The sequence below is a fragment of the Phyllobates terribilis genome, unplaced genomic scaffold (genome assembly GCF_046119375.1).
Source record: "Phyllobates terribilis strain yellow unplaced genomic scaffold, ASM4611937v1 Scaffold_8__6_contigs__length_399053987, whole genome shotgun sequence".
Taxonomy (NCBI): domain Eukaryota; kingdom Metazoa; phylum Chordata; class Amphibia; order Anura; family Dendrobatidae; genus Phyllobates; species Phyllobates terribilis.
Genome location: NW_027362768.1, coordinates 106,622,693 through 106,639,394, shown reverse-complemented (window position 1 = coordinate 106,639,394; position 16,702 = coordinate 106,622,693). Strand labels below are relative to the sequence as shown.

The 16,702-nt window shown below is 40.8% G+C and overlaps 2 protein-coding genes across 3 annotated transcripts in view; one reads left to right on the top strand and one right to left on the bottom strand.

Annotated features, from left to right (window-relative positions):
• Nucleotides 1-16,702, bottom strand: part of CDC7 (cell division cycle 7) — a 60,518-nt gene that overhangs the window by 17,960 nt on the left and 25,856 nt on the right. Inside the window, exons 6-9 of one of the 2 annotated variants that reach the window (XM_073642590.1) lie at nt 16,578-16,660; nt 15,899-15,996; nt 10,691-10,866; nt 3,513-3,595 (exon numbers count right to left, since the gene is read on the bottom strand). In XM_073642590.1, the coding sequence (XP_073498691.1) occupies nt 3,513-3,595; nt 10,691-10,866; nt 15,899-15,996; nt 16,578-16,660 (440 nt within the window). Of the gene's footprint in view, nt 1-3,512; nt 3,596-10,690; nt 10,867-15,898; nt 15,997-16,434; nt 16,661-16,702 lie in introns of both variants that reach the window. The other variant, XM_073642589.1, reaches the window with a different exon arrangement.
• Nucleotides 4,962-8,097, top strand: LOC141156794 (uncharacterized). Its single transcript, XM_073643183.1, has 2 exons — nt 4,962-5,735; nt 5,945-8,097. The coding sequence occupies exon 2, from the start codon at nt 6,571-6,573 to the stop codon at nt 7,900-7,902; it is 1,332 nt and encodes a 443-aa protein (XP_073499284.1). The 5' UTR covers nt 4,962-5,735; nt 5,945-6,570; the 3' UTR covers nt 7,903-8,097.

Genomic DNA, 16,702 nt, shown 5'->3' with positions numbered 1-16,702 from the left:
TTTCACCAGCTGGGGGATGCGAGTCACACTTATATCTGAGGTCAATTTTAATTTGTAATGGTGATCACTAAAAGGTTAAAAACAGTGATCAGATTTTGAGCTCCCTCCACACAGACACAGGGGTTAAACAAGAACGTTTTAACCCCTTTACCCCCAAGCCCGTTTTCACCTTCATGACCAGGCCAAATTTTACAATTCTGACCACTGTCACTTTATGAGGTAATAACTCTTATGCTTCAACGGATCCCACTAATTCAGAGACTGTTTTTTCATGACATTGTACCTTATATAGTGGTAAAATTTCTTCGATATCACTTGCATTTATTTGTGGGGAAAAACGGAAATTTGGCAAAAATTTAGAAAATTTAGCAATTTTCAAACTTTTTATTTTCATGCCCTTAAATCTAAGAGAAGTCACATAAAATAGTTAATAAATAACATTTCCCACAGGTCTACTTTACATCAGCACATTTTCTTAAATATTTTTTTTTTATTATTAGGAAGTTATAAGGGTTAAAAAAAAATATCTACAAGCGATTTCTCATTTTCCCAACAAAATTTACAAAAAAAACTTTTTTTTTTCCAGGGAGCACAATCACATTTAAAGTGACTTTGAGGGGTCTATATGACAGAAAATACCCAAAAGTGACACCATTCTAAAAACTGCACCCCTCAAGGTGCTCAAAACCACATACAAGAAGTTTATTAACCCTTCAGGTGCTTCACAGAAATATTTGGAATGTGGAAGAAAAAAAAATGTAGCAGGAGAAAATTGACTCTAAAATTTGTTGTGCAATTTCTCATGAGTACAACGATACACCATATGTGGACAAAAACTACTTTTGAGGCACAGTGCAAAGCTCAGAAGGGAAGAACGACATATTGGAGCTCTAATTTTGCTGAAATGGTTTGAGGGTGCCATGTCACATTGGTAGAGCCCCTGAGGTGCCAGAACAGAACAGAAACCCCCATATGTGACCTCATTCTACAATCTACACCCCCCCAATGAATTCATCTAGGGGTGCAGTGATTGTATTGACACCACATGTGCCTCACAGAATTTTATATTATTGGGTGGTGAAGAAAGAATAAATTACATTTTTACCACTAAAATTTTGTTTTAGTCTCAAGTTTTTAATTTTTCTAAGGGCTAATAGGAGAATTTTTTTTACAACAAACTGAGGTCCATTTTTTCCTGAGTTCGCCACTACCCTATATATAATCGGGAAATACTTTTCAGGCACAGTGCAAAGCCCAGAAGGGAAGGAGCGCCAAATTGGGGCAGCACGATGGCTCAGTGGTTAGCACTGCAGCCTTGCAGCATTGGGGTCCTGGGTTCAAATCTCACCAAGGACAATATCTGCAAGGCATTTGTATGTTCTTCCCGTGTTTGCGTGGGTTTCCTCCAGATTCTCCGGTTTCCTCCCACACTCCAAAGACATACAGATTGTGAGCCCCAATGGGGACAGTGCGGATAATGTGTCTGAATTGTAAAGCGCTGTGGACTATGTTGGCGCTATATAAACAAAATTATTATTATAGTGTAGATTTTACTGTTATGGTTTGCGGGTGCCATGACCCCCTGAAGTGCTAGAACAGCAAAACTCCCCCCATAAGTTACTCCATTTTACAAATTACACCTTGCAACGAAATCATCTAGGGGTGCAGTGACCATATGGACACCAGAAGTGTGTCACAGGATTTTATACCATTGGGCAGCGAAGAAAAAAACGTTACATTTTTACCATCAAAAGTTTGGTTTAGCCCCAAATTTTACATTTTCACACGGGGAAGTGGGTAAAAATGGCACCAAAATTTGTCCCATAATTTCTGCTGAATGTGGCAATTCCCCACATGTGGCTGTACAGTACTGCTTAGCCATATGGCGAGACTCGACAGGGATGGAGCGCTATTTGCCTCCTGGAGTGCAGACTTTCCTGGAATAGTTTGCAGACTCCATATACAGAGCCCCCAAGTGCTAGAAGAGCAAAATTCCCAATCACGTGACCCCATTTTGAAAATTATACCCCTTTGGGAATTTATCTACAGATATAGTGACGATTTTGACCAAATGCGTGTTTTCCAGAAACAAGCAGCAATGGATGTTGCTGAGGGAAAATTACAAACTGCCCGTTGTAGTGACCAGTATGTGGTAGTGCCCAGGTCATGCTCATTTAGATGTGCAGAATTCGCTGGATTTCTTTTGGGGGGCAAGGAGCCAAAGCGCTTTTCCAGAGCCTGTGTGTTACCAGTAACGTGGAAGCCCCTTATATTTCCGCTAACAGATGACGGACCTGAGTGGGGCCTTGCTTTTTTGGTACATTGAGTTGAAACTTTTGTTGGGATCATTTTACATAACACTTTGGATCACATTTATCCTGCGCTCTAAACTGAGCACTTACATTGGGATTTCCATATAAACCTCCGATTTATAGTGAATAAAGACGGGTCCATTCACTATAATGAGGCAGCAGAGTTACTCTGGACTCCGTCTGGCCTCTGCTCAGGGGTGGTGTTCTGTTTATAAGTGCACAAAACTGTGGCTGACGGCACTTTTATGCAAGCCAAAAAATACGGACACCGACGGATCACATGTTAGACTGCGTCCAGTGTGTCTCCATCTGCCTCATTATAGGGAATCTTCTGCCAGGTGTTCTGTCTGAATCACGTATTTCAGAGATGTACACGGAAACCGCAGTGTAAGCGCTAAGTGCAGAATAACTGAGCCGAGCCTTACTGCAAGCTTTGGGAGGCAGAATGAACAAATTAACAACAAAGGTGAAGAATTGTTTTTTTTTTTTGTTTTTTTTTTTACGCCGTTCCTCGTGCGGTATAAGTGATTAGACCACTTTATTCTTCGGGTCGGTGCGATTACAGAGATACCAGATTTATAGATATATATATATTTTTTTTGGTTTGGGACCGCTCCTGGCACTTAGTGCCAGGTGTCAGAATCAGCTGACACCCGGTGGCGATCGCGCAGCTTGTGCGTGCAAGATCGTCTGGAAGTACTCAATACGTCCAAGGTTGGTAAGTACTTACCAACTAGGACGTACTGAGTACTTCCAAGGTTGGTAAGGAGTTAATGGTTGTTACTATAACTTAATGGCTGTTGTAACAAACAAAAAAATAAAAAATGTTACTAATTGAATAGGCCCTCTGGACTTCCTTATGAAAGTCACCCAGGTCTGGACCATGTCACTGGGAGTTTCCAAGGACGCTGGTAATTCTGTGTGCTCTGCTAGGCTGCCAGGAAGACTCCCAAGCGCCAATCAAGAGACGCGTCATACACTCATGCAGGGCATCTTCTACATCACAGTAAGATGTCAATACTGGAGAAGGAGATATTTGCTGAACATTTTGATAAGGAGTAGTTATACTAACGCAGCATGAGATAATCTTACAATTACAATATACTTTTGATTCTGAATAAACACCTGGTCTAAAATTAGGAATTTTTGAAGAATAGTAGCGGAAAAGGAACACGAAGTACAAAAACATTTGTAGCTTACCTGTAGTTTGATTCATGCACTTTGTTAACACTTCTGGGGCACGAAAGCCGGGTGTGCCAGCTCTTGGGGCAACTTGTCTGATTCTTAATATGAAGAAAAAAAAAATCTTTAAAATCAACTAGCGTCAGCCAGAATAACTAAGAATACAACTACAAGAATGTCCATGTTAATACTTGCGATAGCACATGAATGCTCGTATATCCATAAAAGGGACAAACAATGTATTTGTTTTATTGAAGAGGTTGTAAGCCATCCAGGTAATGAGAGCTAAATACATCAGCTAGATAAGGGTGTATAGTAGCGTGCCACATTGTACCAGAGACCCTATAGCTGTGATGGCGATCCTGCGGCACGCATGCCAGAGGTGGCACTCAGAGCCCTCTCTGTTGGCACACACAATCTCACCTCAGCACTAATTTCTGGGATTCGGCTGTCAAGCTGACAGCCAGCACAGAGAAGGTGCAGGGCGCCGGCTCCCAGCAATCAATTGCACTTGCATTTCAGACGAGAGTACAATTGAAGCCCTGACCAGATATCGACTTTCAAGGTCTGAGTACAGATTGCGATGTCTGGAATGGCCACAGGTCTCCTGACCCAAACTCAACCACCTTGCAGGCATGTATAAAGGTGTTGAATCAGGATGGGAGATCCACAGCTTGTCTGTAAATCACAGACAGATGTGTGAAACCAGCCTAAAGTGGATTGCACTTCGAAATCAGGAGAGTGAAGGAGTGGAGAAATTTGAGGACAGTTTGGGGAGCGAGAAAGGGTTGGGTGCAGACAGTAGGTAGAGCAGGAGTGGGAGGCATGTATGGGAAAAAAGTTTGAGACGGGGGTGGGTGCAGACAATATGGGGAGCCAGTGGCAGGGAGGGGATGGGTGCGGACACAGCATGGGGAGCAAGAAATTTGAGAACACAGTTGAGGGAGAGGATGGGTGCAGAAACAGAATGGGGAGAGAGTGCTGACAATATGGGGAGCGAGGGAAGGGATGGGTGCTGACAGTATGAGGAGCGAGGGGGGAATGTATGGGGAGGGGGGTGTGTGTGAGGATACCGTAGGGAGAGCGAGGGGGTAAATATGTGAGGAAACAGTTTGATTAGAAGGGGGGGGGGGGGTGTGAGAGGAGACAGCATGAGGAGGTAGGGGGAATAGTGTGAAGAGACAGTACCATAAGAGGGACAGTGTGTGGGATATATGTTGTGCAGGGATATATATATATATATATATATATATATATATATATATATATATATATATATATATATATATATATTTTCAGGAGCATTATAATGACACTGCTATTTTTAAAGGCATTGTGTCAAGATGTGCTTCAGAAGACGGGATAAGATGGAAGTCTACAAAGACCAGGGTGGATAAAAATCAATGTTTTTTAAAAAAAATCAAAAAAATCGGATTTTTTTTATTTAAATCGGATTTTTTTGATTTAAATCGGATTTTTTTCAATAAACTGCTTTTTGAGGAAAATATTTTACCATCCAAAGGTTCTTCCATCATGAGATAAAGCTGAGTTGTTTAACTCAGTAGAATAAAGGCTGTATATGTGTAACATTCACAATGCCATGCTCTTCCAGAGGTTTCTGTAGGATTAGTGGGCAGTTTCTCTCCTATATTATCACAGACGCTCGCTTTACTTACGCAGTTCTCAAAACTGAATTTGACTCCGCAGAGGTCCCAGCCTCTTCTTCACGGCAAAAATGTTACAACATGAACAGAGTTGAGAAAAAGACCTTAATCCTATTGTTCTACAAACCTATGAATACAGAATCAACCCCTTCAGTGCCAAGTCCAAGAAGTTAGACAATATGTTTCTGATTGTTTGGAGTGGAATAGATCTGCACAACACAAGAAGAATGTGAATCTAAGTGTGAGGAGGAGGAAGGGCAAGCAGACAAGAAAATGAAAGTGAAACTTTGAGCACAATACTGCAGCATAGCCACAGACAGACAAGTCTGGATCTGTTTGTGTGTACGATCTGAGGTTTATTACATTCTTTCCTTATAATGGCAGCAGGCCGTAAAAGAGACCCAGTTTGGGAATATTTTAATGAAGCTCCTTCGCCTATCGGTAAGGCAGGCATGCGTGCAAAATGCAAACGATGCAACAAAGATGCAAGGCCTGGTGGCGCGAATGAGGCAACATCATGAGAAGTGCGGTGATGAAGATGACCAAAGAAATACTTCTGAACAGGCAGGATCTGTTGGTAAACATTTTTATTGAATCCTGTTTCTAAAGACTGAACTGTCTTGTGTGAGAAAAATTATTTCTTATTATTACTGCTTGTTACTGTCATTTGGTACAGTTATGAAGAAAAACAAATATTCCTTTTGGGGCAGGGGCAGTGATGTGTTGTGTACAATAAGCAGAAATTGTATAAACAATAAAATAACAGCATTGACTTTTTTTGTTTAGGGGAATTCATGGATTCTGGAAACTATCCACCTCCAAGATCACCATCATCCTGTTCTACAGTTTCAGAGTTATCCATCCAGGATAGTGCTTCATTAGCAGCAGCATCATCATCAGACACCCACAGCCACATATCACCATCACCCAAAAGGAAGAAAAAACCTTTACCTCCTGGAACCACCATAGATAGGCTATGTGCCCACGTTGCATTTATGAAGCAGAAAATTTCTGCTGCATAAATGCAAGTCCTCTCCCGGAAAAACGCATGCGGAATTCCGCACGCGTTTATCGCGCGTTTTTCCACATGCGGAATTGCCTTGCGTTTTTTATGCATTGAACAAAGGCAATTCTGCTTGCGGAAACGCAAAATTAAATGACATGCTGCGGATTTTTGAACGCAGCATAAACGCTGCGGAAAAATCCGCAGCATGTGCATAGAACTTGCGGAATCCCATTGGGGACCATGGGGTGCGTGTTACCAAGCGTTTTTCAAGCGTTTACGCTGCGGAAATTCCGCATCAAAAACGCTTGAAAAATGCTACGTGGGCACACAGCCATAGGTTTGTGATAAGAACTAGCAGATTAGAAAAAGAGTTGATTAATGAAAAAATTGCCCACATTTCATTAATATGGTTCAGTCACTGAGACCAGGATACAGTCCACCCAGCAGAGATGATGTTGCAGGGAAACTGCTGGATCAAGTGTATGACAGAGAAATGGAGCAATGTGCAACAGCTCTGGAGGGTAAAATTGTTAACCTAAGTATTGATGGGTGGAGTAATGTCCACAATGATCCTATTGTATGTGCTTGTATAACAACAGAAGAAGGTAAAGTCTTCCTTGCACAAACAACTGATACGTCAGGAAATGCACACACAGCAGAATACTTACAAGAAGTGGCAGTAAAAGCTATAACAACATGTGAACAAAAATTCAAATGTCTAGTACGCAGTTTGGTCACTGACAATGCTGCAAACGTATCCAAGATGAGAAGAAATTTAGAAGAGCAGGGAGGGAATACAAAGCTGCTAATAACATATGGTTGCAGTGCTCATTTGCTGCACCTCTTAGCCAAAGACTTAAGTGTTCCAGAAATAAAGGCTAATGTTGTTGAAATTGCTAAATACTTCCGTAATAATCATTTTGCTGCAGCAGCTCTGAAAAGGATGGGTGGAACCAAGCTAACGCTCCCACAAGATGTTAGATGGAACTCTGTGGTGGACTGTTTTGAGCAGTATATCAAAAACTGGCCTATTCTGATGACACTTTGTGAAGAAAATCGAGATAAAATAGATGGCACTGTCACAGCCAAAATCCTCAACATTGGGCTTAAGAGAAATGTTGAACATATGCTGAGCTTCCTGAAACCCATCTCTCAAGCTTTAAACAAAATACAGAAAAATAGCTGTTTTATTGCGGATGCTGTTGAAATTTGGAAGGAACTGAGTGAACACTTAAAAACAGAACTACACATGGACAGAATTAAATTACAAGCAGTAAACAAACGAATGGGACAAGCACTGACTCCAGCTCATTTTTTGGCAAATATTGTCAATATCCAATATCAGGGTCAAAACCTAAGTGCTGAGGAAGAGGAGTTAGCTATGACATGGGTATCCAGCAATCATCCATCTTTAATGCCAACTATAATAAACTTCAGAGCTAAGGGGGAACCATTCAAGAAATATATGTTTGCTGAAGATATTTTAAGGAAGGTCACACCAGTAAACTGGTGGAAGTCACTTAAGCTCTTGGATTTAGAGACTGTTCAAGTAATGATTTCACTTTTAACAGCAGTAGCTTCTTCTGCAGGCGTTGAAAGAATATTCTCTTCCTTTGGACTCATTCATTCTAAATTGAGAAATCGGTTGGGACCCAATAAAGCAGGAAAGCTTGTTTTTCTTTTCCAGATTATGAATAGGAACAAAGAAGAAGATGATGATGAAGATGACGACGAGTGAGCTACAGAGGACAGCAGGGACAGTAGTATTTAAGTTTTTCATGTGTCGGCTGGGCTGACAGTCTAAGTTTCTTAAAATATATATATATATTTTGTTTAGCCAAATTAGTTAACAAACATGGATGTTTGTTTAAGCAAATAACTTATGCTGTAATGTTGTTATTGTTTCAGTTGAATAAATCTATTTAAATTGTTATTAAGGTCAGGATTATTTTTCTCCTTCCTAAGTACAACAGAACAGTGGTGTCCAAATATGAATGATTAACCCATTAAACTGGGGAGAAAAAAGTAATATAAAAAGTGATTCTAAAAATCTTCATCTACTTGCATGTTAAAGTAAAGTAGCAAGAACTAGTTTAGGTAGAAACTTTGATTTAAATCACTGATTTAAATCAAGCCTTACTGACTAGTGATTTAAATCGTGATTTAAATCGTGATTTAAATCAGTTAGATTTAAATCAAATCCACCCTGACAAAGACTAGCTATGGCTATGAAAAGTCATCATGGCGCCTGGGCAAGATGAAGAAAAGAAAAGAACTCCAATAAAAGACAACGTAATCTAAAAAAAAGGTACAAATATCTAAATGTTGATAAACAACGTGTTACTAGGTGCGCGTGTGCCCCTAGTAACCCGATGTTTACCATGGCTACCAGCCTGATCGCTGCTCCCGCTGGTCACACACAGCGATGTGTGCTGACCAGCGGGAGGGCAACAACCAAAAAATGGTCCAGGACACTTTGCAGCGATCAGCGACCTCACAGCAGGGGCCTGATCGTTGCAAAGTGTCACACATAGCGACATCGCTGGTGAGGTCGCTGTTGCGTCACCAAAACCGTGACACAGCAGCGATCTCGCTATGTGAGACGGGGGCTTTAGTTCAGGGGCCATACTAAATTATCCAAATAGCCCTTGGCAGAAAAAAAGTTCCCCACTGCTGGTCTGGCATAAGCTGTGTCAGTGGTCTCTAGCAGGACAGGAAGTAAGGATGTGCATTCTTTGGTCACCTGACCACTAAAGCCCCCGTCTCACATAGCGAGATCGCTGCTGTGTCACGGTTTTGGTGACGCAACAGCAACCTCACCAGCGATGTCGCTATGTGTGACACTTTGCAACGATCAGGCCCCTGCTGTGAGGTCGCTGATCGCTGCAAAGTGTCCTGGACCATTTTTTGGTCGTTGCTCTCCCGCTGGTCAGCACACATCGCTGTGTGTGACCAGCGGGAGCAGCGATCAGGCTGTAACTATGGTAAACATCAGGTTACTAGGGGCACACGCGCACTTAGTAACCCGCTGTTTATCATGGTTACGAGCCTGCTAAAGTGAGCGGTAACCATGATAAACAACGGGTTACTAGGAGCGCGTGTGCCCCTAGTAACCTGATGTTTACCATAGTTACCAGCCTGCTCCTGCTTCACCAGGCTCGTAACCAGGAGCAGGACATCGTGGAAAGATTCTTTCCACGATGTCGCTGCTCCCCTGATCGTTGGTGAGCCTGCCTGTTTGACAGCTCACCAGCGACCACATAGCGACGCAGCAACGATCCCTGACAGGTCGTATCGTTGTCGGGATCGTTGCAGCGTCGCTAAGTGTGACGGGGCCGTAAGACCTTAGGTGACTGGAACAAAACATAATCAGATCTTCTGCTGATGCACTTTAAGACGCCTCAGTAGTCAAGTGGCCAAAGAATGAGATATTATTGTTCCCGGTCTAGCCGGAGACCACCAGAGCGAAGTATACTGGAGCCGAGGAGTCAGTATACAGTGCCTTCTGAAGAGTACCAACAACAGTGCCTTCCTGAGCGTACCCATAACACAGTGCTTTCCAAAGAGTACCTATGAGTTCTCAGAGAAGCATGCCAAATGCAAACTTTTACCTTTCAGGAAAGAGTTGTTTGTATCATTGAAAGTTCGGTTATGTTTTTCATTTAAGACAAAAAAAGCTGTTACGGTATGAGTTGTTTTTCTAAACTAAAACCTCCCTATTCAGGTTAAATTGCCATGTTGGCAGTTTGCGATAAATAAGTGGGTTTTGGGTTGCAGTTTGGGCACTCGGTCTCTAAAAGGTTCACCATCACTGCTCTATAGCTCCAGTGTTGCATAGATTGGATACAAGTGTATCCACTTCTGAGCTCAAAGCAGGACCAGCTCTGTACAGGTATGCAGTCAGATACAGGTTATGCAGTCAGAATGTAAACACGTGGGTCCAGTCACGGACAGCAAACATCGGAAAAATGGTGAGAAATAGAAATGCAAAAGTAGATTAGTTATAAGTTGTATAACATTTTATTTATATGACAGCTGAGCATCATTTATAGAAATCCCCTTTACCACCTTCCCGACACAGGACGTGTATATATGTCCTACGTCGGGTGCAGGTATGGAGTGGGCTCAGGAGCTTCCAATCTCTTATAGCAGCATTTCAGTGTCGCAGCCCTGGTGGGAGGTCTGCGCAAAGCCTAAATCCTCCTCTCAAAGTGATCAAGGGGTGCCAGTGGGCTGTCGTGGTTTGTCCTAGTTATTACTAATGTGCACAGGTTTAGTAAACTATGAAGGTTTTTATAAAATGACTGCAAGCAAAGATCTTGGAAAACATGAGAAGCTGAAAATTATTGGAAAAGTGGCTAAAGTTATTTGCTGAAATTTGAATACCCCTTTAGATATAATATACCATTTGTTACAACAATGCCATATACTAGAGTATATCTTTGTCCAGTAAGAATTAGTTGTAACTGTTTAAAACGGCCAGCCCAGACACTGTAACATGTTGTGCTACATGCTCAGTACATTACCTTGCAAGGCAAATCATGCAGACTTGATCTCTTGCATAACAGTCACAGGTCTGGCTCCTTGGGCAAGTACTGGCAGCTTTCTTGGCCACCACTCCACTTGTGTTCTTTGTAGTAACAGGCTTTCGGGTGGCCAATTTCCGGGATGCTGCGTCCGTTATCTTGGACGGCTTTATGTTCTGTAATATAATGCAATAGAATAAAACATAGATTGAACATGTGCACATTTCATTTTTTTAACCTAGTCCCAACATTGGACTTACTGGGACGTCTTATTTGCAAAGTTGTTGCTGTAAATGGACGTCAAAGTGATGGTGCGGGCACAGGAGAGGCGTCTGACGCCATCATCGCCGCTCAGCCATCATTGGTGGCAGCGCCATCCCTGGCTATTTAACCCCCTGCAGTCAATAGCCACCATGGAACTTGGATACAAAATAAATACAAATCTAGAGCATTTTTAGCAGAATGTGCTTTTACATGTCCATGGGTGTAGCAACAACAACTAAAATGAAAACATTTGTATGTCATGTTGCTGGCTGCAATTAAAGAACTGGAAAATGCTGCACATTTTAATATTACAAAGTTCCTTTGTTTCTCTTGTCATGAAACAGCGTTATTTATAACCAGATTTACTACCAATTTACTTGTTGAAAAGGCAGCTATTTTGAGCCTTAAAACACAATTTTTTTTTCCTCATAACCGTATTTCAAGAGCTATAACTTTTTTATATTCACAGACGGAAAAAGTTCCCTCTGTCTACCTACTGTCGCTATTAGCCTTGGCATCTGAAGGGTTAGTAGTCACACAAACATTCTCTCCTGCCATTGCAGCAGTGTCAGATCTCTACTATAATTTGCTGAAAATTAAATAATGAGCAGAGTATAAACAGTTCAATAGGCCTAAATAGTGTGAGAAATGCACTCATTAACCCCTTTACCCCCGAGGGTGGTTTGCACGTTAATAACCGGGTCAATTTTTACAATTCTGACCACTGTCACTTTATGAGGTAATTACTCTGGAACGCTTCACGGATCCCGCTGATTCTGAGATTGTTTTTTCGTGACATATTGTACTTCATGATTGTGGTAAAATTTCTTCAACATCACTTGCGTTTGTGGGGAAAAAAAATAAAAAATATTCGGAATTCGCAATTTTCAAAATTTGAATTTTTATGCCCTTAAAATCAGAGTCATGTCACACAAAATAGTTAATAAATAATATTTCCCACATGTCTACTTTACATAAGAAAAAAATTTTGGTTCCAAAATTGTGCTGATTAGGAAGCTATAAGGGTTAAAAGTTGACCTGCGATTTCTCATTTTTACAACAAAATTTGCAAAACCATTTTTTTTTTTTTTTTTTTTTTTTTAAAGGGACCACATCACATTTGAAGTCACTTTGAGGGGTCTTTATGACCGAAAATACCCAAAAGTGACACCATTCTAAAAACTGCACCCCTCAAGGTGCTCAAAACCCATACAATAAGTTTATTAACCCTTCAGGTGCTTCACAGAAATATTTGGAATGGGGAAGAAAAAAAAATGAACATTTAACTTTTTTCACAAAAATGTTACTTTAGACCATTTTTTTTTATTGTTGCAGGGGTAACAGGAAAAAAAATGGACCCAAAAATTTGTTGTGCAATTTCCCCTGAGCACACAGATATCCCATACGTGGGGGGAAAAAAAAACCCAAAACAAACAAAAAAAATAAAACATTGTTTGGGCGCATGGCAGGGCTCAGAAGGGAAGGAGCGCCATTTGACTTTTTAAATGCAAAATTTGTTTGAATAATTAGCGGATGTCATGTTGCATTTCGGGAGCCCCTAATGTGCCTAAACAGTGGAAACCCCCCACAACTGACTCCATTTTGGAAACTAGACCCCTCAAGGATTTTATAAAGGGGTATAGTGAACATTTTGAACCTAGAGGTACGACACAATTTGATAACATTAGGTCATCATATTGAATAAGTTGTCATTAGTCTTGAGCGCAAGTGCTCGCTCCTTGAGTTTGCATCGGGGACCCAGGTATACACCATGTATCACGGGTGCTTGAGTGACATGCTCGAGTCCGCGCCCGCATGTTTCTTGGTTGTTCGACACCCCAAAAAAACCATGCGGGGATCGCTCGCGCATGGCAGGAAATCCCAGCAAGGTTTTTTTTGGCCGCGTAGCATGAGGCAGAGACTCGAGCATGTCACTCGAGCACCCACGATACTCAATGCATACCCGAGCACCGGATACAAACTCTAGTAGCGAGCACTTGCGCTCAACACTGGTCGCCATATCGTAATTTTTTTTTTTTTCTTTACTTTTGAAAAAATCCCAACCCTAGAGTTTTTTTTTTTTTTTTTTTACACTGTTCCTCATGCGGTATAAGTGATTAGACAACTTTATTCTTCGGGTCGGTGCGATTACAGCGATACCAGAATCATATCGGGTTTTTATGATTGACAGCTGTCACACACTAAGACGCCTTTTTTGCAAAGACTAGTTTTTGCATCGTCATCATTTTGAGAGCTATAATTTTTTCCATATTTTGGCCGACAGTCATGTGACGGCTTGTTTTTTGCGGGATGAGTTGACGTTTTTATTGGTACCATTTTCAGGCACGTGACATTTTTTGATCGCTTTCTATTCAGATTTTTGGAAGGCAGAATAAACAAAAACCAGCAATTCCAAAATTGTTTTTATGAGTGGCTTTTTATGCCGCTCCGCGTGTGGTAAAATTGATAAGGCAGCTTTATTCTTCGGGTCAGTACATTTACAGCGGTACCGCATTTATATTTGTTTTTATGTTTTGGCACTTTCACAATAAAAACAATTTTCTAGAAAAAATAATTTTTTTGCATCGCTTTATTCTGAGAGCTATAACTTTATTTTTTTGGATGATGAAGCTGTATGGAGGCTGTTTTTTTTTGCGGGACAAGATGACGTTTTCAGCGGTACCATTTATTTTTACATTCGTCTTTTTGATCGCGTGTTATGCCATTTTTTTTGGCGGTATGATAAAGCATTGCTTTTTTTTTTTTACCGTGTTCACTAAAGGGGTTAACTAGTGGGACAGTTTTATAGGTCAGGTCGTTCTGGTTGCGGCAATACAAATGTGTACTTTTATTGTTTTTTTTTTTTTTCATAATAAATATTATGGGTTCGATATATTTTTATTTTTTGGGGATTATTTTTTTCATTTTTTTTAACTTTACTACACATTTTCTTACAATTTTTCACATTGTCCCACTATGGGACTTTCACTTCTTGCAGCCTGATCGGCTGCATAGAATAGAGAGAAGCAGCTCCCTATGCTTTGCAGCCTGTCAGCGCTGCACACAGGGGAGACATTACTTTGGTCATGCACTGCGCATGACCAAAGTAATGTCCTGCCTCCTGGTGACCCGGATGTTGTCATGACAACATCCAGAAGCCACCGCAGACATCGCTGGACGTCAGCAGGAGAGGCGAGTATAGCGATCACCTCACCCCACAATGCTGTGATCGATTTCGATCACAGCATTGCAGGGGTTAATGTGCAGGGACATCTCCCTGCACATAGCACTGGATGTTAGCTGTGACAATCAGCTGACACCCGGCGGCGACCGCCCTGCACGTATGCGGGCGCGATGGTATTATGTGTAATAGTACGTAGCTGGTCCATAAGTCCCAGGGCACAACTAAATACTATTACTGACCTCGTTGGAAAGGGGTTAAACATGTGTATACACGATTGATTTTACAGGACCCAGATCCAGTGGCCACATAAGTAGTCCCTGCAAACTGCCTCCTATCTGGCAGAATCCTTGGCTCATCTTCTGATTTTATTTTTAGGCCCAGGGAATTCCGGCAGGTATGAAGTTACTTGGGCTCCTGGACTTGTGGACACCTAATGCCGAGACATAGCAGCAGGATCAGGGTCCTGCAAACAGTTTGGCTCATCTCTAGTACATAGCCTTATCTAAGGGCTCATGCAGATGACTTTTTATTCAATGAGGCGATGAAGGATATTTTTGTTCAGACCAATTTGGTGTAAAGAAAAGAAACAAACACCGAATGCACGATTTTGCTCTGGAAGTCGGATGTGACCCATTCAAGTCTATGGGTGTGAGGAAAGAAATAAAATCAGATGCCATACGGAGCCATAGTATAGAACAGATTTCTAATATATTGCAATTCTGTAACATAGGAATCTGCAAATGCATAAAAGCTGCCGAATATATATAAAAAAAAAAAAAAAAAAAAAAAAGATTGCATATGGATGACAAGTGAAGAAAAAAAAAAAAAGTTCCACTTTTCTGGCAGAAAATTGGACCGATTTTTTATACAGTAATATAACCCTAGCCTTATATATTTCATCGCCTGTGATCACACCATCCATGTACCGTTCAAACGTGAAGCCAACAATATGGCAGTAAGTGCATAAGCATTTTTTTTTTTTTTTTTTTTTTTAACTTTCAAGTTAAAAAAAAAAAAAATTCAGAAATTAGTAAGAAAAAACCCCACAAACATTTAGCCTGTGTCACCATTTTCCAAGACCCATTTCGTTTTTTTTTTTTTTTTTTTTTTTTAGGGATCTGGGGCTGTGTGAGGGCTTATTTTTTGCACCCTGAACTGACGTTTTTATTGATACCCTCTTGGGGTAGATAATGTTTTGATTGCCTTCTATTGCAATGTTGCAGCAACAAAAGATAAACGTAATTCTGTCGTTTTGATTTGTTTGATTTTGTTTACTGATCGGATTAATTTATTTAATTTTATATTTTGATAGATCAGACTTTTACGAATACAGTGGTACCAAATGTGTATCTTTTGGTTTTATTTTTAATGGGGCAAAAGGGTGGTGATTTGAAAGTTTTTATTTTTTGGTACTTTTAATTTTTTAAATTACGAGCTTCCAGCAGGAGCATGTTAAATCCCGCTATCAGTGATTGACAGCGGGATTTAACAAGTTAACAGCCGTGGGTGGAGGACTGCGCCACCCGCAGCTGATAAAGGCACTTGATGACTAATTAAAGCAGTCATGTGCGGGAAAGATGTGGGCTCGGTGCGGGAGTCCACATCAAAGGCAGGGACATGACCTTTGACGTAAATATACGTCAAAGGTAGTAAAGGGGTTAAAAGTGCCAAAGAGGAGATTCTGTTTGTTTTACATGTTTAATGGAGACTAACAAGAAAAAAATATTTAAAATGTTATTTATTTTCTGTGTTAAACTTACTTTTTCAGTACTGACTTCATGGATAACAGCACTACGAACATTAAAATTCCTCTCTCCAAACACAGACCTTTGCAGTGGTCCGCCAAGCAATCCCTCCTAGAAAACCCATCCAAACAGAGCATAATAAGAATTCGATCTATGACAATTTACAGAAGATAACATATTTAGGGAGTGAAATAAAATAAGAACAGCTGCATGCATGATTTAGGCGCATAAACCCTTTCCATGTGCAAGAACACTGTCTAGACAGAGTAATAAACATTGTAACAAGCAACATCATCACAAACACCCGCTGGAACACACAGCACTTCTGCTAATGCAGACAGATTGAGAAGGGAGAAGTTTGCACTGTTACACTTAATGACCAGCAATCCGCAGCTGCCCAAAACTACAGATAGCTGGCAATGGTGACAAGGAGGGGAGACGGAGAAAATAAAACAATACATGCAAACGTTTGGCAACTAGGTATGGAGGATGATTAATATTTGGTTTTGATTTCCGGCATACAGAAAAGAAGGAAAAAAATAACTCAGAACCTTTCCACTTTTTCCTGGGTTTATCTGTGAATGTGACCAATGTCTTTTAACAGACTGTTTTGTTGAGGAAGGTAGAACTATTTCTCTAGGTACTGGTATATTTCCTGAATTTGTGTGAAGGTGACTTTGTGAGCAACTCCCCTGTTTTTTGGCATGGAGGACTTTAAGAAGATCTATTTGAGTATCTGGCGTTCCTTGGGCCAATCCAAAATCTACCAATGCATACCTACAGGGGAGAAAAATACAGCATATAATTACAATAGTATAT

Bases quoted from the DNA above. Each gene is read 5' to 3' on its own strand.
- LOC141156794 (XM_073643183.1), top strand. From the start codon at position 6,571: ATGGTTCAGTCACTGAGACCAGGATACAGTCCACCCAGCAGAGATGAT.